Raw genomic sequence first — 21,923 nt, forward strand, 5'->3', positions numbered from 1 at the left:
ACTAAACAGGAGCGCTGTTCTCACTGAAAATGTTCTTAAGAGAAGACAAATATTATGACATAAAGTTGTATCAGTTTTCCCTCTTATAAAGCCCCAATTATCTCAATAAAATGAAAACGAGAGAAAAAATGCGATAATCGTTATTCAGAGTAGAGAGAGTTTCCACGAATTTAGCCAAAGCATACAAGCAGACAAAACGAGGCAAGCGAAACTAAGCAAAATCTGGTTTAGGTGAGTTTACATATGTTAAGTGAGCCAGAATGTTGAGCTGTGGATGACGTAGAGACGGTTTTACATTGTCACAAGCAGACGACATTAAAGTAGACGGCGCGTTAATGTCTTACACACCTCTTCTTGAGTCAGTTACCTGTAACTTGCTCTGAATCAGGCCGTAAGTCATCAAGTGCACTGAGTGGGATGAATAAGATGTCATTACAATGTTACACATTATACATCCATATTTAACACGAGAAAGGTTATGCACTCTTTATTTCGTTATCATCACAATAATACAAATATGGTCATGGATAAGAATCTCGAGCGTCCAGATAACTGACAGCTCTTTGATGGTGTGTGACACTTCCAAGATTGTATCGCGACAGATTCTGCTGAATACCAGTTATCTATGAAATAGTACAACATTCAATCATTCAAGGCTAGTTGGTATACAGACTTCGTCACAATACACTGTTTTTGAGAGAGTGGTATTCCACATCGTTGCGATCGGTATTTCAGTTAAACCACGACGTGTGGCTTATAATGAGGTAATATTGAGACCGATTTGAAGAAACCAGCGAGTCCAGATTTGGTGCTGTCGGAACAGAAAGCAATGTATGTGTCATTACTCGAAGTTTCCACAGGGTCTTCGGTTTCACTGACACATTTCTTTTTGAATGAAAGTATGTTTCAGATCGTTTTACAAATCCAGTACTGTTACCTAAGATGAATGAGTTACATTAACAGGAATAATGATCTCTTATGTGTGTTATGCGAGTAACCTCAGTGATCATCCTGGCTGTAAATTAAAAGCATGACATCTACACATGTTGCCAGCACAACAGATGAATTGTCCCATCATTTGGGTACATTCTGTGCAGTATCACATCCTTTCGTGGTGGGATTGTACGCAGTTCCCAAGGCACAGGGCATCACATAGGTATTTGAACTAACACAGTCTATAAACTTCTTGTAATTCGTGGGATCGGCGTATCTGCCGTCTGCCATTCCATTACAGAAGTTGGATACAGGCGTCGAGCGTCTTGGAGGTTGTGCTTGTGGCTGTGCTTGAGGTTGAGCTTGAGGCTGTGCTTGAGGTTGTGCTTGAGTCTGTACCTGAGGTCCAGCCGGATATATAGTTTGATACTGTCTTTGATAAGGAGCTTGATACCGTGCTTGATAGGGTGCTTGATACGGTTGTTGATACGGTGCCTGGGTTTGAGTCTGAGGATGAGCTGAAACATATGGAAGACAAATCAGTATTTCCAATATGACTTCATAATTTCGATTTTATTGCTAAAATTAACAGAGAGTATCCTTTAACATGCATCTTTGAGAAAATGGCTATGTTATGTAAAACTGCCAGATGGATATTCAGTGATCCAGCTCACATTTATCAAACTTCGTTATCAAGAAAATACAAATAGGTTTAGATGACACAACACAGAATTAGATAACACTTTAAACAAGTCGTTACGCCATAACCGCCTCTACGCTGGTTACACTTGGTAATTGTTAGTGCTATAGTGCGCAAACATTTGAATTTACCTTTTTCTCACGATGTTAGTATTTGTGTACTGGCGACGAGCCATCATCTCTGCGAAATGACCACGTCTGTATTCAAGCCTTCAGCTACTCACGGGCTGGCCATATTTACAGTTTCAGCTGTTTGTACACGTCATAGGGGTAATAACATGTAATTTTGTCATATAATAGCAAAAACGAAACATACCAGCATAATTGTAGAATAATATATATTCCACCTGACCTTACAGTACCGGAGTCCATCAGAGCACATTCTGAAGTAGGGAAACTATTTCAATAGGAAAGTGCAAGAAATTGGATTCAAACTGTTTTGACGAACTTTTGCAGTGGTTTGAAATGATATGTTTGAATTGACATTATCATCATTTGTGTCCAATTTGTTTTCAATGCAATAAAATTGTTGACAGAACCCAGTTTGGACGTATTTGATCTTGGCAAGTAGATCGACTTTGACTTGATGTGAGATGTTGAGAATCATCAGTATTACGTATCAGTATTAGAATTATGATAAAGCGTCAATTTGTTACGTGCTTGGGGTTACATTCACTTTCCACGTGCCCCAGTCTGGTATGGAAATGTACGCCATTGACAACCAGTAGAACCAATGGACGTAAGATAACATTATTAAACGTAGTGTTAGTATTGTGACTGGCTGATTCAAGCACGTCTAGGTACCAAGTACACACACTAAGTCCCATGTACACAGTCGCAATGTGGAATATAGTATACTCGTAACATTCATTTCTAAATACCCTGAATCATTGAATGCATTCGATGCCTCCAGTCAGAATAATCAAGAGGTGCCGACTGCCACAATACTGGAACAAAGTGTGAAACCAGTTATGCATAAAAAAAAAAATAACAGAGATATTGCTTGAAGTTCTAATGTCATTTTGTTTTGTCATTCAAGCAAAGTTGAACCCTCGCTGACATGTATGTAATGAGATTGTTATATTTAGAGTGTCGATCAAGGAGACAGGCAGCTAATGAAAAAGCACAGAACTAGCAACTACAAGAACAGATAGACATAAAAATGTGCAGCATTAGCTAAATAAGCAACTTTAGCTAATACACCATTGAAAACAAATTACCATTACATTTAGTACATCATTGTAAACTGTTCATGTAAATATGCACACTTAATTTAGGCTAGAAAATGAAACGATTACATTTTTAAAATGCTCAGAGCCAGTATATATTTTTAGTTTAAAGAGGCCTCTTTATATAACGTACTTTTTCTGAATCAGCACTGTGAGTGGTTGTGGGAAATAAACTTTAGTCTACTTTTCTTGAAAGTATTTGTGTAACGTAGTTGTAATGTCGCGTTCACGTACCGACAGGATCACCTCCGGCTGCAGGTGCTTGTGTTGTTGCTACCAGTGCTTCAGCTGCAACAACAAGTGGACATTTGTAATTATACGGCCAATCGCAGTACTTCTTGTTGGGATTGTAAACCAAGCCTTTCCCACAGGATTTCTTATATGAAATGTGGTTAAGACAGGTAAAGAAAGTTTGACAGGAAAGAGTGCTTGGGTAAAGACCATCGGGTTTCCCTCTGCAGTTGATTTCCGCTGGCTGGAACTTGTTCGTGTTATCGTCTGTTTTTCGAACATCTCCTGTCAGCTTGGATACAGTATTAGCTGAGATAAAAGATGTTCGCATGCCTGGAGTTCCTGGGACAGACGGAGTTTCAGTCTGGGACAGCACATGGTTTACCTTTGGTGACGTTCGGACATTTTGTTGAACAACAGTGCCTGGACCTGAAAAGGACTGGCTTGTGTAACCTCTTGAGTAGTTCGGGATACGGAACATCTGAACAGATTTCTGAACTGCGGGTTGTTCATAATGCCGGGCAGACTGAAGTAGCGAGATTAATGACTGCGTGTATTGATGAAGGGTTTGGTAATCCGGAGTTGGATAGGGATTCACCACAGATGACTTTGGATACCCAAGGGAAGGAGACCCAACCGGCATTTCATAAAGCTGTGAGGTACGGACGTCCCACGAAGAAAGGGATGGGCGTGGTTGATGGAGAGTCCCCGTTGCCATGTGATATGGTTGCCATTGCTGTGAAAATAACCCGGGATTTAAATACGGTTGTCGGGGAGAGGCGAGTATACTTTGGTATGGTCGAGGAACTGATGGATTTGGTTCTGGCGGGAAAAGAGCTCCCATTCTCACTTCATATGGTTGATTCGATTGAAGATCACCAGGTCTCCGTTGATTATTCGTTGAACGTTGCTCGCTGGGTCCTGTTTGGAAGAGTGTTCCATCGGGCTTGTGTCGATCTGATTGTTCAGGGTATTGTTGCAGTGTCTGAAGAGCTGAGTACAGAGAGGTTGGTTTGGGAGTAGATGCAGGTGACCCTTGATAAAGTGGAGATGGTTGAAAAGTGGATTTAGAGGTTTTCGGATTTTGCAGCTCTACCGAACCAGACGAACGAGATGATGACCGAGATGCATGTTGACTGGATGGGCTCGAAGTCGGGAACACTATGACAGGTTTACGGAGAGCTTAAAGAGGAAGCAAGAGACATAAGGCATGAACAAGGTGCAAAGAAGTCTGTCTGTTCCGTGTGACAATAAACTATTTTATAAACTACTGAAAACCTACGCCAGGGGATACAGAGCCGAAAGAGATTTTGAAAAAAGACCATAGAGTGGTCCATGGATCATGGGAAACTGTTTCATGATCCAACTTAGAAAACTCCATATAATTAGTAAAGGACAGAGTTTTGTACAAATCCGTACACAGCCTCAGTACATTAAATTTGTGTACCATTCCTATCGTAAAGCATGTCCTGCAGTCTATTTCATCAAAACAACAACAGATGTGTTTCGGAGATGTGTTCGATCCATTTGTTTGGACAGATGTTGTTTGCACCAAGAGTATAGAAATATACTGAACTACAAAAGAAACACCAGTGTTTTCCGTCAAGCCCTTAAATACTTTGATGAGATTTATTTTTTCGAAACCTGCGTTTCCTTTGCTGTCAGTATATGTAGAGTGTACAAAGTGAAAATAGCTGGAAATAGAGAGAAAGAAACATGCTATCAGAAGGGTTTGAAATACTTGTCTATCTGCAAGACATCTACAAAACTAAACAAGTTATATAAGCAATGTAATTATATTCATATCAAAGTAATTTAGAAAATTATTTTGTTTAAGTCATAAAAATAAGTTTTTTACTCGCGACTGTGGTAGCTTTTTAAAGTCCTTATAGAGGGCACTGTTGCAACTTACTGACGCCAGATTCAGCTGGGGCGGCCGGTGATGGAGCACTGTAAGAACATTCAGCATTGGTTATGACCAGGATTCAAATGGATCATAGAAGGTTTGTGGGAGGAATGCCCGAAGCAAGGAATCTCTTGGATAACACACGACTTGTTCTGACAAGTCATGAGCCAAGATTTGAACCCACAATAATGTTATTACAAGATTGTGACAGATCAAGGGGACGCATCTCTTGACAAAGACGCCACAAAGTACTTTGTTTAAAAGCGAGTTTAATACATCATTTAGGAGCTCTCAAGTTATATTACACTATGTTAGCTCAATTTTGAAGGAATGCCAGAAGTGGTGCTGACTTTTGGCGAAATTCAGGTATAATGCTGACACACGTAAATGTAGTAAAAGAAACCATCATAGGATGATTCGAGACGCAACTGTTTTTTACGAATTGTGGCGCATTGTGGCCGATGTGGCTCCATTCAAGCAAGAACACAAGTAGGTTTTGTTGATGCATTACTGATATTGCAAAGAGAGTGCCACGTAAACTCATATGTTTGCTTTATGTTGACGAAAATACTCTAGCTAAGTGTTTGTACATAACAGAACCAGGCAATCCTTGTCACCAACGTCATGGACATCGATCTACCCAACTGGGACACGATGACATGTGTCAACCAAGTCAGCGAGCCTGACCACCCGATCCCATTTATCAAGAACAACTGTAACCAGGTTATATATTCGCAGTTAGCGTTATTGAGTATAGGTAATATGTAACTGCTTACGTCAAACCACATTCGTTGAAGATAGCATTCATCAGAGGATAGGCTCCAGAATTGCAGGAATCTGTGAAGTCATCCAGGTCCAGCGCCCAGATCATCACTCCGCCATAGGTGCTGTTCAAGGTGTACCGCACCTGACATGAAACAAACATAAAGAAGAAATGTTCATCAATATCCCCCGCCACAGTGTTTTGATCCTTTTGTGACAACAGTTCATTCGTCCGACAAATACCTATGCATAAGCTGACACACACAAAAAATCGTAAAGGGAAACCGTGCAATATGACCAGAAACGCCAGACAAGTGCCATAACTCTGTAGCAAACTGTTCCACTGTTTCCGTTTCTTTCTGAACTCCTATCAAAGAACTCATGTCCTGAAAACACAAACCAATTTTAACGAATAATTGGTTTGGGTAATATTTTGGAATTCGAAATATTTTCACATTGGCAAAACCATCTTTACCTTTTCCCTCAGACTTTCTTCGTCATCGTAACCGATCCACTGGTCTCCAGACACAATGTAGGGAACTTTCTGCGAGGCGATTCTCTGAACTGGAGTCCCGGCTTTGATCTTAGCACAGATCTAAACACAATCAATAACATAACAACTTGTGAAACTAACTAACTAACTTGTGAAACTAACTAACTAACTAACTAACTAACTAACTAACTAACTAACTAACTAACTACTAACTAACTAACTAACTAACTAGCAAATAACTAACTCGTACAATATTCACAGATGTAAATGTACACTTAGGGACCGTTCATAATTTATGGCTGCGGATGGGGTGGGGTAGGGTATTGATGATTTTATGGGGTTGGTGGGGGTGCATCAATTTTGTACAGACGTTCTTGAGGGGTGTCCATTAATTTTTTACGTGGCAAACAAGGGGTCACTTACTTTGCACATTTTAAGGGGGTGGGGGTTGGGGGTGGGATGGGTAGATGTGTGGTCATTATTATACTTACAACACCACCATCATCATCATTACAAACATCCTTCCTGCTAATTGTCGTAATTATACAGAAGGAAATGCCGAACGACGGTTGGAAGTGCTGGTGTACCAAGATCCACTACCTGTGCTGGATTAATGCTACTCGGAACAATATTGTAGTAACTCCACAGTGTGTCAGCCGTAGGTGATGAGGATTACATAATGTCATTTAGAAAGTGGTCAAATACAACATGTCATATTTGGGATTTCAATTTCTAGTACTACTGTTTTAGTACTTCTTTGGTTGAATCCCATCGGGGATTCGAACCCGTACCCATAGAGTAGTGGAAGTCGCGGTGGCTGAGCGGGCGAGCGGCTGACCTTTTGTGCTGGCGATTAGGTGCCTGAATCCGAGGGTGCGGGTTCGAATCCCGGATGGGACCAAAAAGTACTAGAATTTGTACTCTACTAAGAAAGTGAAATCCATTATATGACATGTTGCACAGGTCATGCGGGTCTCCATTACTACTGAACAAGGATATGGTACAGTCTAACTGTTAAACCAAGGATGGGTTTAGTTTAGTTTAACGCCGCACTCAGCAATATTCCAGCTATTCCGGCGCCACGTTGTTAATAATCCAAGCTGGACCAGACAATCCAGTGATCAACAGCATGAGTGTCGATCTACGCAACTTGCATACTGAAGACCAATTCTAACCCGGATCCTCAGGAGTCCAATAATCAAGAATTGATCTTCTTCATCCAAGTAATGATATTAAGGGTTTGCCGACAGCAACAGTAAGAATTGTTGTTGATAATTAGTAATACAAATTCCTGACTGACAGGAACCTTTACAAACCTCGTAATAAGATAGGAAACCAGCCTCCCTGGTGTATTGTCCTGCGACCCCATATCCTTTGGACTTGTCTCCAAGGCTGTTGAGAGTAGCGGATTCCAAGGTGAAGGTCCTTCCGTATGTGGGGAGACCAACCACAAGCTTCTCCTTGGGGAGACCGAGAGACACCCAATACCGGACGGCCCAATCCTACGATACACAGTAAACTACAGTACAGCGCGCTCGTAGCTCTTTACACGAATTTCGTGTACAATATGCAGCAAAATAGGTTGAAATCCAAAACCGCCAGTTCGCTAAAAACATGTCCATTATGAATACAACCCACTGGGTGTTCGAGACAACATTAAGTAGTTGATGTCCATTATGAATACAACCCACTGGGTGTTCGAAACAACATTAAGTAGTTGATGTCCATTATGAATATAACCCACTGGGTGTTCGAGACAACATTAAGTAGTTGATGTCCATTATGAATACAACCCACTGGGTGTTCGAGACAACATTAAGTAGTTGATGTCCATTATGAATACAACCCACTGGGTGTTCGAGACAACATTAAGTAGTTGATGTCCATTATGAATACAACCCACTGGGTGTTCGAGACAACATTAAGTAGTTGATGTCCATTATGAATACAACCCACTGGGTGTCCGAGACAACATTAAGTAGTTGATGTCCATTATGAATACAACCCACTGGGTGTTCGAGACAACATTAAGTAGTTGATGTCCATTATGAATACAACCCACTGGGTGTTCGAGACAACATTAAGTAGTTGATGTCCATTATGAATACAACCCACTGGGTGTTCGAGACAACATTAAGTAGTTGATGTCCATTATGAATACAACCCACTGGGTGTTCGAGACAACATTAACTAGTTGATGTCCATTATGAATACAACCCACTGGGTGTTCGAGACAACATTAACTAGTTGAAAGACTTCACAAACTCTAAACTATTAGAGTTTGAGTGCTGCCGTTTCCATTGCCAGTTTAACAACAAATTAAGAATCCAAAGTTCTCTGAGGTATGCTGCATTTTAGGTCAGGTTTTTGTAGCATTGTTTCAGTATATACTATTACAGCATGTATAATTTCGTCTCTCAGGAATTACATTTTTAAATCTAGTTTTCCGAATAATTATATCATGGTATATATGTACCGCATGTAATTATTATGGGTTACTACCAAAATTAAAGTTTCACGGAGAATCTTGATCATTGTAAAGAAGCCACAGAAATAATTAAACATACGACATTGAGGTAGGCCCGATCCCCCGTCTCGGATGGATCGGCATACAGGGGGCTATTGTGTCCAGTGATGTTGTCCCAGCCGCCTTTCAGGTCATATGTCATGATGTTGATGAAATCGAGGTACCTGGTGAATCACACCTGAGGCTGCAGCATTAAGACTTAGTGGCATAGATACTTGGATAAATTACACAGTTCAAATGGAGAGAGATTTTTAATCTTATCTCTACATGCCTCAGAGCAGATGCAAAGGCATTTGGATTGGATGACTCTTACAACGAAATACAAACAGCACATCTGGTGGATGAGCATGGAGACAGCGGATGAATATTACCAGATGAAAATCGCCACATGACTATCTGCCAGATATTATTTATGTTGACACGAGTTGTTTCAAAACGTATCTAACGAGTGTCGTTTTTTTCAAAACCAGCCAAATAGAACTGATGAAACAACTCTTTGTAAGGTAAACGGTATCTGACATACACTACTAGTTAAGAGTCATTGGCATCATCAGTGATAAGTTGCAGTCATCTTCAGGCACTGATGTTTTGCAAGACGATGCATCTTTTGCATATCTAGTAAAGATAGGTATTGTTCACGTTTTCTTTGTTCTGAGTGGACAACAGTGTCCCTTCGTCTTTATAGAAGCTTTTTACAAAATTGATATTAGTGAATACTCAAGCCAAATTTATTTCAAGCAAACGAAAACGGGAAACGAAACAATAGTGTGCATGGTATTATCTATTCTAACTTCAGTTGTTGTTTTTAAAAAAATACTTGTTAATAGTACAATCACGAAAATAACAGGAACAAAGATGCTTCGCACCAGTAATAAGTCTATGTTCAATTAAAGAAATAGCAATGAATCAATGCATTACACTGAAAAAGAGAAAAGACCTTAGGTCACCACTATGGAGGAGATGGTGAATTCATATCTTTGATACCACATGTCTGAAATCGGTTTTTCGCTCACGGGTTTTTGTCAATACTTACGTTGCAGCTGCGGGGACGTCGTAACCACTGTCGATGGTAGTCTTCCCGGCGGCAACGGCAGCAGTTAGCAGCAGCCTTTCATTTCCAGTTGCAGCTGCTTCGTTACGGAACACGGTGTCAAGTAGCTAGAATATAACAACACAGTCAAATGAGACCCCCAAACACACGGTGTCACGTACCTTGAATGTGACAAAACAATGAAATCAGACCCCCCAAAACAAAAATATGAAAACACGATGAAGTGACACCCCACGATAGACGGTGTCACGTTCCTAGAATATAACGACAAAATAGAATGAGACCCCACGATAGACGGTGTCACGTTCCTAGAATATAACAACAAAATAGAATGAGACCCCACGATAGACGGTGTCACGTTCCTAGACCTCACGAAACTCGGTGTCACGTTCCTAGAAAATAACAACACAATGGCAAGGAACCCCATGAATATGACCTCACGATGAAATGAGATCCCGCGATACACGGTGCCATGTTCCCAGAATATAACAACGCAGTGAAATGAGACGATGCACCACAGCACAATGTTCCAGCTTAGAGGCGTATAAACAACTTTACAGTGTTATATACAGTTTTGGCGCTAACCTGAAGCAACGTAATGAAGTTTTGCTTGTCTTCAGCTGGACTACCTCGGTTAGCCGGATACTCCCAGTCGAGGTCAAGACCATCAAATCCTTGCTGACGGAGGAATGTAACAGAGGTGTTTGCAAATTCCATCCTTCCTTCTGGTGTTTGAACCATGGCTGTGAATGGCTCTGACCCCATGTTCCACCCACCAACAGACAATAGTATTTTGGCAGTTGGGTTTCCACCTTTGACGTGGTCCACCGTTCTCTCATACCTGAAGGAAAACTCAAGTTGTGTGTGAACATATCTGGTCATCCTTCGACAACTGTGCCTCAGGGAATTTGTCTAGTTGTTAGATGTTAACATTTCGGTGTCTCCGGCACATTCTTCGGGATGAGGACGATCCGGTTTAAAATGTTATATATAAAACTACAATGGATCTTCCTGTTTTTCATCAAGTCAGAATGACCTTTTGAGGGATAATTTGCTGACTGCATAATATGAATGTTCCATGACAGACTCGAAAATAGGGATTACAAGTAATATGTAAGAGTATACTTTTCATAAAACTGGTGACAAGATTTCGTTAAGAAGATATCTTCAAGCACAACCAGTGTTACAGGCAGTCAGTGGTTTTAGAAAAAAACACGTAATGAAATGAATACGGTGCTTCTAGCTACGATTCATGGGAGACACACAAGTAACCTGCTATTGTTCATAAACAGCATTACACAAAGTATATTTTGTACAAGTAGTGTAACAAATGTAACTTTCCTAATATTAGTACCGGATTTGATCCTGCCATTCGTTTGGTGGTAGGAAAGGTAGGAGTGCCCAACTGTTGGTGTAGTATCTTTTTTATGACTGGTACGGTTTGAAAATACTCCCAAAATCGGGTATAGTCAGGTATGAATCGTATATATGTGCACAGTTCCACATCCTGGCATTACCCCTCCCCTCAAAAAACAAACAAAACAAAACAATACAACAACAAAACAAACAAACAAACAAACAAAAACAACAACAAAAAACAAAACAAAACAAACCGCTCACGTCTACTCACATTCCTTTTGCCCATGACTCAGACATGTCGTTCCATTCGAAGGCAGCCAACTGATTTCCATTCATTTTGGCGAAGGCATAGTTGATATGGGTGCAGAGATGAGAAGGGATGTTTTCTGGTAAAAACTTGAAAGGCTCTGGGCGGTACTGGGACCAGTTGGTGTAATAACACACCACTTTGCCGCATGTTTGAGCTAAAACATAATGCATACATAATAGACATATTTCTTGAATAATAACCCATTTACAGCTCATCTAAACACTCATTACGACTACATTTAAGAAATTGCAATAGGAAATGCAGTGTCCTGAACACAATAGAAGTATCTTTCAGGAATAAAGTCTTTTACATGACATGCTGCCTATCAGCATAAAAGCTGCAACTATCCATTGTTACATGACTACAGCCATGTTGTACCTATATGTAAGAGGATGAGGCTTGATTTGGGTGCTTTCCTGTTATGTAGTCTCCGCATCCTAAATGATTTAAACTCACCGTAAGTTGAAGCAGCAAAGCAAGCCAACACGAATACCAACGTTATCATCTGAAAAGTGTTTAAGAGCACTCAAGACAATGTTTGCTTACATCTTGTAGAAATATGTCATGGTATCTTTCATCTTAAATTCTCCTTTTATTGGCTATGAAATAAATACAGAATGGAAGTATTAACGCATTGAGAAGAGAACAGAAATGTAACATGGTATATAAAACAAAGATACTTTTTCGTGTAAGTAGATTTAGGGATCATTCATCATGAAATTGCATTTAAAGCAATTCCATTTCTCATATTTGTTCTTCCAACAAACTAAAGTACATAAACAGCTTGACGTTAGGGTAATTTACACTGAACAGACTATTCATATTACCCACCCAGTCAACAAACGATTAATTTTGCGTAGATTCTGAATGCAATCCTCCCTTACCAGAGTTAAGCGCTTGATATTATATCTTAATATTGTTAAGTTGCAATTGGATACTTACGGTTAGTGTTTAACGATCCAATGACACCGGTATGGGTATGTATTGCTAACTGTAAATTAAAAGGAAAGTATTGATTGCACTAAGCCGTATATATACTGACAGTAAAAGAAACGCAAGTTTCGAAAGCATGAAAGCGTTCGCGTTTATGTCTTCTATTTAAAACATGACAAAAAGCGCTGCGTTTTTTTGGTGGTCAGTATATGTCAATACATGTGTCATACATGTCCCCTTCACTGAATGCATGAGTGGAGATGCTTTAACGTTGCATGGAGGAACGGGGTTGCTCGCCTGAGATGCGATGGAATATGTGCAATAATCTGATTTGCACCGGGTATAATGGTTTCGTTCTTTGAAATCTTCGTAAAACAGCATGTCCGAATGATCATCAAAACATAATCCTCCATTTGACAAACATAGCTTCTCTGTCTTTGTGTCTTGAACTATGGTCGCACACCATCATCATTGCAGGTGTCGCCAAGCAGACTGCCTCATTTCAGATTATCAAATTCTTATTGCAGTGATTAATGTCGGAGGTGTCACAAAGACGTCTTTTTCAAAAAAGAAATGCTCACAGCCGAAAGACAAATAAGAACTAGCACTCGTGAACCGCGAGTTACACGAAAATGAAAGCACAGATGACTTTGAGAACAGCGAGTGTGTTTGGTTTCACGCCGCTCTCAACGATATTCCACCTATATGGCAGCGGCGTGTAGAGAAGCGAGTCTGTGCCTGAGTATCGGTCCATGCAACTGGGACCCGATGACATATGTCAATGTCATCCGATCCCGTCAGTCTCGACAGTAATTTGGGAAGCAGATTTTACGTCTAACGAAAAAGATCCTCCACTGGATGTTCCGACAAAGGAGCTATGAACCCAGATGTATCGAGATGTTTTCCCAAATGAAAATTAAGAAAGAAGTAGCAACACGTCGCCCAGAGCCAAGTCATATTTGTTAGTTGCACATGTTTCAAGAAATATTAGTACAATATGGTTCTTTGTGACCGGACGGGGAGAGCTCTGCAAAGAATGCGTGAAGCTTCTGCTGCTGTAGATCAGTGAATGTTGTTTATAAACGATTTTGCATTTGTACACAGTGCCGAAACAAGTGTTCGATTTTGTATAACCCCAATTAGTCCACGCACTAAATCCACATCAGTCATAATTGTGTGTGTGTGTGTGTGTGTGTGTGACACTATGTTGCAATTATTCTAAGAAAGACTTGTTTATTAGAATAAGAATCTTGTGCATTACAATATTTCTTCGTAGCGGTACAAATAATTCTAAATATCGGTGCCTCCCATTCCTTTGCTTGTTTGAATAATATAATGCCTGCACTGACTACAAAAGAAAGCTACCTTCCCTTCTTCAGACCCGTTTGATAAGACGAACTATTTTATATAAATCAGTTTGCATCGATGATTATATAGCCACCATACACTTAGGTCAACAGCTCAATGGAATTATCGGGCCTTTGCGTTCAAAACGAGTTCCTCCTTATACCTGAAGCTTCGCTGCTATTATATAATACGTCACTGTTTTCATTTTTTATAAATAACACAAATTAAAATGTGATATTGCAGAGGAAGCTGAGAATGAAAATCGATTGCAAAGTTATTCACAGACCGGGGTAGTGTTGTGCTAAGGGCATTCACATGGTAGGTGGAATTTCTCTCATTCTAATAACCCTGTTGTTTATATCATCTGTTGGGAATTCAGCAACACAGAGGAGTACATGTCAATAACTAAGCAATAACTAATATTGTTTTGAAAAACGATTGTGTCCAGTGGTTTCTTTTTTTTCCTGTTTCAAGTAATTAAACTGACCCAAGAAAGTCCAAAATAAGTTTAAACTGTCCCAAGAAAGTCCAAAGTAACTTTAAACTGACACAAGGAAGTCCAAAATAACTTTGGTGTACCTTTTTTGCTGTTAAAGTTGCATTTTGTCCGGTTTTTGTTTAAGTGTAGTATTTTTCCGAATACAAACATTGTTTATGTAAACTCTGTGTAGTTATTAGCCACCTTTAAAAACCTACCAAAAGCTACAATCTGGCGAGTCCTCCTTAGCCCTTGTCAATAAAGTCTGCTGAATACACCAACTAATTCTAAAGTAAATGTCATGGAATAATTGTAATCCAGTATTCAAATACGTATAAAAGTCAGACTTTACACGATTGTTGGTACACAATGGAATAACAGATCAGCCGTCCTTACCTGCCAGTGAGCCCGAGGGTCCCCTTCTCTGATAAGCTATCGACAAGTTGAAGCTTTATAGGTGTTGCTTGTTGGCATTAACCCTTAGTTTTCTCATGAAAATCAAATTTTATTTGCTAAAAACCAATCGGGAATTTTATTGCATCTCTTCTGAACATGACTTGTCTCACTTTGGCACGTATGTGAGTCGATCACCTTCTCACAATATTTGAACAAAGACGCGTGAAATATATCATTGAAGAGTATTCTGGCATTTATTGGAAACATTAATTTTTCGCTCACCAAATTAGATCACTAAACAGTCTTAAAAGGTATCGAAGCTAAATAAATAGAATATAAAATGTAAGATATATAGTGAGAGCTTTAGGAGAAAGTCAAAATCTCTTTAAACGTGAAATAAACAGACATGTTAAGCACTTAAGGACATACAAAGGCCTTACCTTAATGAAGCCTGTTCTGTGTCAGCAGTTCAAAGAATTAACCGACTATCGTCACCGTTCGTGACTGGATACACTTATTTAATGAAACAGGTTCATAGTTTAATCACTGTTCGTTACATAACGATTAAGGAAATAATGATGCACTACCTTGATAGTGAACTGATATGAAACAAAGCCACGAGTATGACAATCCACAGTCACTCAGTAAACGTAATGTCATCAATGCGATGCCAGCTGCCTGGGAGGGCGTACAGGCAGCCTCAACTTATTGCTCAAACATGATGTCAAATATGAGATAAATGGACATTAGCTTGGCTTACTGCAGGAAATGTCATGTAAGCACCTTCTTACAAAATGATAGCGCATAAAAGTCGGTTTCCTGTGACAATGTTCTCCATACTCCAGCACATACTTTCACATGCAAAAACATATACATCATATTTCCATATGTATGTTCCATTACCTACATACAAACTAGAGTCCAGAGGCACTTGCCCTAACCCATTTATACATGACACATTCATCACATCCTTTTATCACCCCAAACTGTGCTCCACCAGAGATATCGCTTGTGTGAGATCAAACGAGTCCTCCTTAGAACTTGTCAAGAAAGTCTGCTGAATACACCAACTAATTCTAAAGTAAATGTCATGGAATAATTATAATCCAGTATTCAAACACGTATAAAAGTCAGACTTTACACGATTGTTGGTACACAATGGAATAACAGATCAGCCGTCCTTACCTGCAATATTAACTCACCCACTTCTATGTTTGCGTTTTCTTTTTTTCTTTTTTTTGTGTTCGATGGCCGAGCGTGTCACACACCTTGTATGTTTTACATGTGACCATGTGACCATATAGACACATATGGTGTGTCTCTGTTGTTACTGACATTTTGTGATACTGAACTGAATGTTGAAGAAGGTGGAACATATGAGTTTCATAATTTCCTAAGATACACATTATGCTAACATTGTATTTGTTGTCCTCAAAAACATATTATACGAATCAGTGACGTGCATATCGTGCACATCCATCTTAGACTCAAGAAGCTATTTGTCATCCCTCATGTGAAGAATTTCTTTGCACTTCCATCAGAAAGCCAACACCAAATGAACAAGCGGTGTCATAAATGATACAAGACATGTAACATTTTATCGAATGACAGGTTAATATGAGTAGCCCAATATATCTGGTACCACCCTGACAACTAGGTTTTACCAAGTGTATTTCCACATAATTTGTACATGCACAACACGTCAGATGGACTTTAAAGAAATGAGTTAACGGTTGCACCGAGATAAATAAATCAATTCCACATAAAAGTCGAACTAGTTTCTCAATGGTAATGACTTTTAAAGAACAACTCACCGCCTTCTTGAGAAAAACATGACAGTACATGACAAATCCTTGTTTTTAAGGTTAGTGTGGCCAGGCAACACGCTTCTGATGCATGTTCATCGCCTGCAGAACACGCGTTCGTATGTGACATTGCAGTGAAATACACGTATGCAGTTGGCAGAGTTTCGAAACTCCCTTCAGGAACCTCTGTTTGTGTAGGTCAAGAATATTTTGCTGAATTTGCTGAAAACATGGCAGAAGTAGAAGAAGAGGCTGGGTTAGGGCGGGGGATCGTGGATGGGGTGTGTGTTCATGGCATAAGATCAGGTGGGAAAAACAACATTTTATTTATTTAGAACGAAGAGGATTAAATGATGAACCAATAGTTTGCTGTAGGGATGATGGGAAGGGAACTTGTTTCGGTGAAGACGGTTTCATTCGCACTGCAATATGCACGAACGTGTGCATGTGTATGTATGTGTACATCTGCACATGTGTGTACATGCGTGTCTCTCTCTTTCTCTCTCTCTCTCTCACTCTCTCTCTCTCATAATGCATGTCATTCCACGGTATCTTCTAGATATTTGCTTTTAAAATATTAAATATGAGCCTGTCGGTTGTTGTGGTGTTAGGCGCTTTCTAAATAAATACCCCTGTCAAAGTCCACTCAGGGGCTGCTTGTATATTCTTATCAACTGACGTGTTGTTTGCAGGTAATTCATCACGGGTCTCCCGTTTATGAGCACAGCTGCTAAATATTTAACCTGAACCTCTTCTCTTGACAACAGACATAATGTGAAATGTGACGTGTGTATCCCACCTATGCAGGTATTGTCAAGAAAATACGCCTCACAATGGGTCCCTCCAGCTTAATACTAGTAATTAAAAGAAATGTCATTAAAATTAAACTTACTCCACCACCGTTTTAATGTTACTTTTCCACACGACACAATACGTTCCTATTTGGCATACACTCTTTCTACCAAAGTCTGTTGCCTCTACTTAGAAGTTAATCAACCAGAGGTTCATCCGACTTAGGCGTATATGAAAATATGACGGCAATGTCAGACAGTAAATGTCGATTACTTGACTTGACAGATTTAACAATAAAGAAACTTCACTAATGAAGATAAAAAATAATTATGTATACCATTACAAAAGTAGGTGAAATTCCATTTTGCGAGCACACCTCTTGCTAATGCCAATGCATATGGGACAAAAAGTAATATATATCGATACAGATGAAATATGTCCAAAGGAATGGAATACATTGACACATTTTCCCGTCTCTTCATCATCTGTTTCCTCCTTGACTTCATCATGTACATTTTGTCATTCTTGTAAATCCAAAATACCCCACCTTCTTGGAATGGTATAAATGGTTGAATGATAATCGGGGATGACTCCAGGCATTGACATAAGCATGTCCTGTTCAGTCACTAGCATCTGCTACTTACATGTTTGAATATTGTTTGTTTGAGCATGAACCATGAACACAGTCAAAGTATTGGGTCACTATGTCCGGCGCTTATATGTATCTGGAAAATTGAGGATACAGATAGTTTTAACCATGTATGGAAGTGAACCCGGAACGCTGACGTCACAGTGACATGATGTGTATATTGAACAGTCCCACATGAGGTATTTCTGTATCTTTGATGCCTTTGTTTCCCCGTTTTCTTGTTTAATATCATGATGTCTCTTTACATAACAGTGATATTTGAAAAACATGTTTGCTGCACGACACTTCAACCCCCTACAATCAGGTCACTCGCCACGCCACGCCATGCTGTAGCAATGGTCAAAGTAGGACAATTCAGAAACGACAGCACGGTCGCTGTGCACAACAAAGTAACGATAGTATACAGGGATATGCCCACGTAAAAGTACAGAAGACAATTACTGCGTTTAAAGACCTGACCGCACACCCAGATGATGCCACAATATGATTGCTGTATGAATTTAAAAAACGCGGAGATTTTGTATCACATACATTTTCCATTAATTTATGTGTTTGATACATAGTAACGAGTCTCCCTGAATATAAATCTGAACAGTCTAGACTGTTAGTGTATTCTGATTACCTTTTTGTGAAATATCTCAGTCTTTATATGAAAGATCGTGCAATAGTGAATTACTCTCGATCTTCTTTAGTATGTATGTATGTATGTATGTATGTATGTATGTATGTATGTATGTATGTATGTATGTATGTATGTATGTATGTATGTATGTATGTATGTATGTATGTATGTATGTGTGTGTGTGTGTGTGTGTGTGTGTATGTATGTATGTATGCATGTATATTGTGTATGTGTGTGTGTGTGTGCATGTACGTATATATGGATGGATGTGTGCATGTGTGATTTTGTTTATGTGTGTGTGTTCATGTTTGTTTTGGGGGAGATCTGTGTGTTTTTTTTTGTGTGTAAGATCATCCTCATGTTCCTCAAAAAGGCTTGAAAATGACATTTATGTTGTTTATAGTAAACCAGTACACATAACAATGAATTGTCGTAGCAAAACATAAGCCACTTACCGACCGTATCTCCAAAACGTGCGCGACAACATTTGAATCTCCCGAAAAACCTGTAAGATTCCAAACTGGACGCCCTTCTTCTCAAGATCTCAAGAGCTTACGAGCTGGAGGATGGACAGGCAATAAATCTCGAAACTTCTCATGCGTGAGAAAATGGATGGATAGGCCTCAACAAAAAGACATACGTAATTTTAAGGTTTGCGTAGATTTTAATAAAAAATCTATTATTTGTAATTCTTACATCTTCGTTTACGGAGAATGGCACTGTTGAAATATATTTCTGTTTTGTAACCACAAATAGTGTGTCTTTGGGCTGTATGTACAACAGGATAGTATGACTATAAATGCCCAGATGATGTGTCCGAACCATGTGTAACGCCAGGAGTTACGACAGGGAGCACACAACAATGTCGTGTATAAATAAAACACATCAGGAAACAGAGCTGCATGCAGATATGATTAGTTCAGAAGGCCACCACGTGACTACCCATTGTGATTATGTGTCATTAATAGGAAACCAGACAATGCAATTTTTAAGGCAGAGGAATTTTACTTTAAAACACTGAAAATGCAAGTAACACGTTTTCGAGTATCGAGGACTTATTAACAGTACCATTCACAAAAGTGATTGAAACGATGCTATATATCTTAAGTTCGTTAATTGGTATTTTTTTAAAATATTAAACATATTTACTAATGTAAATCATCAGACCTATTGTTTTGTTTTAGTCGTTACATACTCATATCTGTTTCAAAACTGTAAAATTCTAATACAGACCAAGAATTCAGGCACTGACGGATTTTCGACTCGCTGGGAACAAGCTACAGTGTTTTCAAGTCAGTGTGTATGTGAGGTCCAAATATATATTGAATGGCGTCTGGTAAAATATACTCTTTTGATTCAAGTTTTGTGAAAATTATGTACATGGGAATATGTTTTACATAACGAATTGTGTATATGTTTTAGAAGTCGAGTCCATTAATTCAGGGACCAGTAATCAGTTATTCATGGCCCGGGAGCGTATTCGCTAACGGGCTTTAGATGATATGTACTGGTACTGCATAAGACAGTTTAGCTTCGTGATGAAGAGAAACACTTTAACGAAAGACCCCACATAATTCGTGGATAACAGTGAAACAAATAGGGAGTTAGATACATTGCAGCGTGTAGTGTGTCCATCCTAAGATATACCCTTTGTAGGAGCGGACACAGAGGTGAGGGGATAGTGACGTTGATTGACAGTGTTGTGTCGGGTGTTAGGTACAAGCCGTAATACTGAGACATTTCGGGCAGTTTGACAACCTTAACTCTTCACAATCTCGACACTTTGTGATCCCCTTAGAATACAGGATATCTTGGGCTATTTGTATTTGTCCGTTATCACTGTAACGATAGCGTGTGAATACAGTACTCATTCTACAACATGGTCTAAACCATACTGGAACTTTTGAAACCGATTGTAACTATAGAAAATGATATTCAGTAAACTAAAAAACCCAATGGCATCAGTTATTATTATTCGTTATATATGAAGTTCGATAAATGCGTTTTTTCGACTAAAAATACAAAGGATAAAAAATACAAGGCGTTGTAACCGGTTTTGTTGTAACCAGAGCTACAAAGGATGTGGTCAGAGTTACAGAGGATATGGCCAATATTACAAAGGATACAGTCAAAGTTACAAAGGACACACTCAGAACTTTAAAGGATATGCTCAAAGTTGCAAAGGCTGGTGCATATACCTACTTCACTCTGGAAGATGCTGGGACAATAGTATGCAGAAATTTTATGCAGAGTTTTTACTGTCGAAACCGAAAGAACACTAGCCGATAGTTATATTCTTTGAATGGTGAAGAAATAGCTTCCGTTCTGTTACATGATGCATAGGGCCGTTCAAGGTAACTTAAATAAAAATCAACTCTTTCACGTCGCAAAACACGTCTATGTACGTGGAGTTAAAACCCTTGGGTTTTAAGGCACATTAACCTGTTATTAAATCAAACATGTCTTATAATAATTGCTAATTCAAAGATAAAATGCAGAGGTCAGACAAAGGCTTCGTGGCTTACGTGACACAAATATTCAGAAAGAGAACGTCGGATGTGATATGTTAAAACAATTGTAACTTACTTAACTTCCGAGTTGAGACATCTGTTTCAACATACGCCAGTTGGCGGATCACTGGAAGGGTAAACTGCTTGTTTGCTGCAACGGAATTTTTGGAATATAATTGGAGAATATTCTTAAAATATTCAGTTATATCATAAGGACATGTCTGTTGGAAAGGTGAGTGAGCGGTCTGTAAATAATCGAGTCTGGACCAGTGATGAACATCATGAGCGCTTATCTGCTCAACTGGGAAGTGATGACATGTGTCAACCACGTCATCGAGTCTGACCACTCGATCCCGTTAGTAGCCTCTTACGACAAGCATAGTCGCCTTTTATGGCAAGCATGGGTTGTTGAAGGCCTATTCTACTCCGGATCTTCACGGGTCATGGAAAGGTAATTGTGCTCTGACCATGTAGAGCCCATTAATATATTACATGGGCTTCAGTGAATAATTAGAGTATAAGGAACCAACAAATAAATGAAGGTTGATGCAAGAGCGTCATCCAGAACAATGCATCCGCCTATAGGGGATGCTGGGGAAGCCTAGTGATTAAAGCGTTCCCTCGTCAAGCCGAAGACGTGGGTTCGCTTTCTCACATGGGTACAGTGTTTGAAGCACATTTCTGGTGTCCCGCGTCCGTCATATTGGCATATTGCTGGCATATTGGCAAAACCAAACTCACTCACTGAATCCTGTGGTCGTGGGTTTTATGTTTGGGACTGAACTCATGGTCCAGCGTTTCAATTAAAATGTAATGGTCTTGCACTGAAAAACTGCTGAAAGTGCCAACCCGAACCTTTAAATTGCAATGTTTTACAAAACGTAGTATATA

The 21,923-nt window shown here is 39.4% G+C and overlaps 1 protein-coding gene across 1 annotated transcript in view; it reads right to left on the minus strand.

Moving 5' to 3' along the window:
- LOC137283922 (probable chitinase 10) overlaps nt 1-19,216 on the minus strand; it is a 60,184-nt gene extending 40,968 nt beyond the window's left edge. Inside the window, exons 1-14 of the mRNA XM_067815597.1 lie at nt 18,978-19,216; nt 12,443-12,491; nt 11,957-12,005; nt 11,462-11,654; nt 10,417-10,672; nt 9,814-9,938; nt 8,821-8,944; nt 7,570-7,755; nt 6,236-6,355; nt 5,775-5,905; nt 5,005-5,042; nt 3,096-4,274; nt 2,514-2,579; nt 1,077-1,451 (exon numbers count right to left, since the gene is read on the minus strand). Coding sequence (XP_067671698.1) covers nt 1,077-1,451; nt 2,514-2,579; nt 3,096-4,274; nt 5,005-5,042; nt 5,775-5,905; nt 6,236-6,355; nt 7,570-7,755; nt 8,821-8,944; nt 9,814-9,938; nt 10,417-10,672; nt 11,462-11,654; nt 11,957-12,005 — 2,842 coding nt within the window. The 5' untranslated portion in view covers nt 12,443-12,491; nt 18,978-19,216. The remainder of the gene's footprint in view (nt 1-1,076; nt 1,452-2,513; nt 2,580-3,095; nt 4,275-5,004; nt 5,043-5,774; nt 5,906-6,235; nt 6,356-7,569; nt 7,756-8,820; nt 8,945-9,813; nt 9,939-10,416; nt 10,673-11,461; nt 11,655-11,956; nt 12,006-12,442; nt 12,492-18,977) is intronic.
- Between the last annotated feature and the right edge of the window lie 2,707 nt (nt 19,217-21,923).

This window comes from Haliotis asinina, chromosome 5, assembly GCF_037392515.1.
Source record: "Haliotis asinina isolate JCU_RB_2024 chromosome 5, JCU_Hal_asi_v2, whole genome shotgun sequence".
Taxonomy (NCBI): Eukaryota; Metazoa; Mollusca; class Gastropoda; order Lepetellida; family Haliotidae; genus Haliotis; species Haliotis asinina.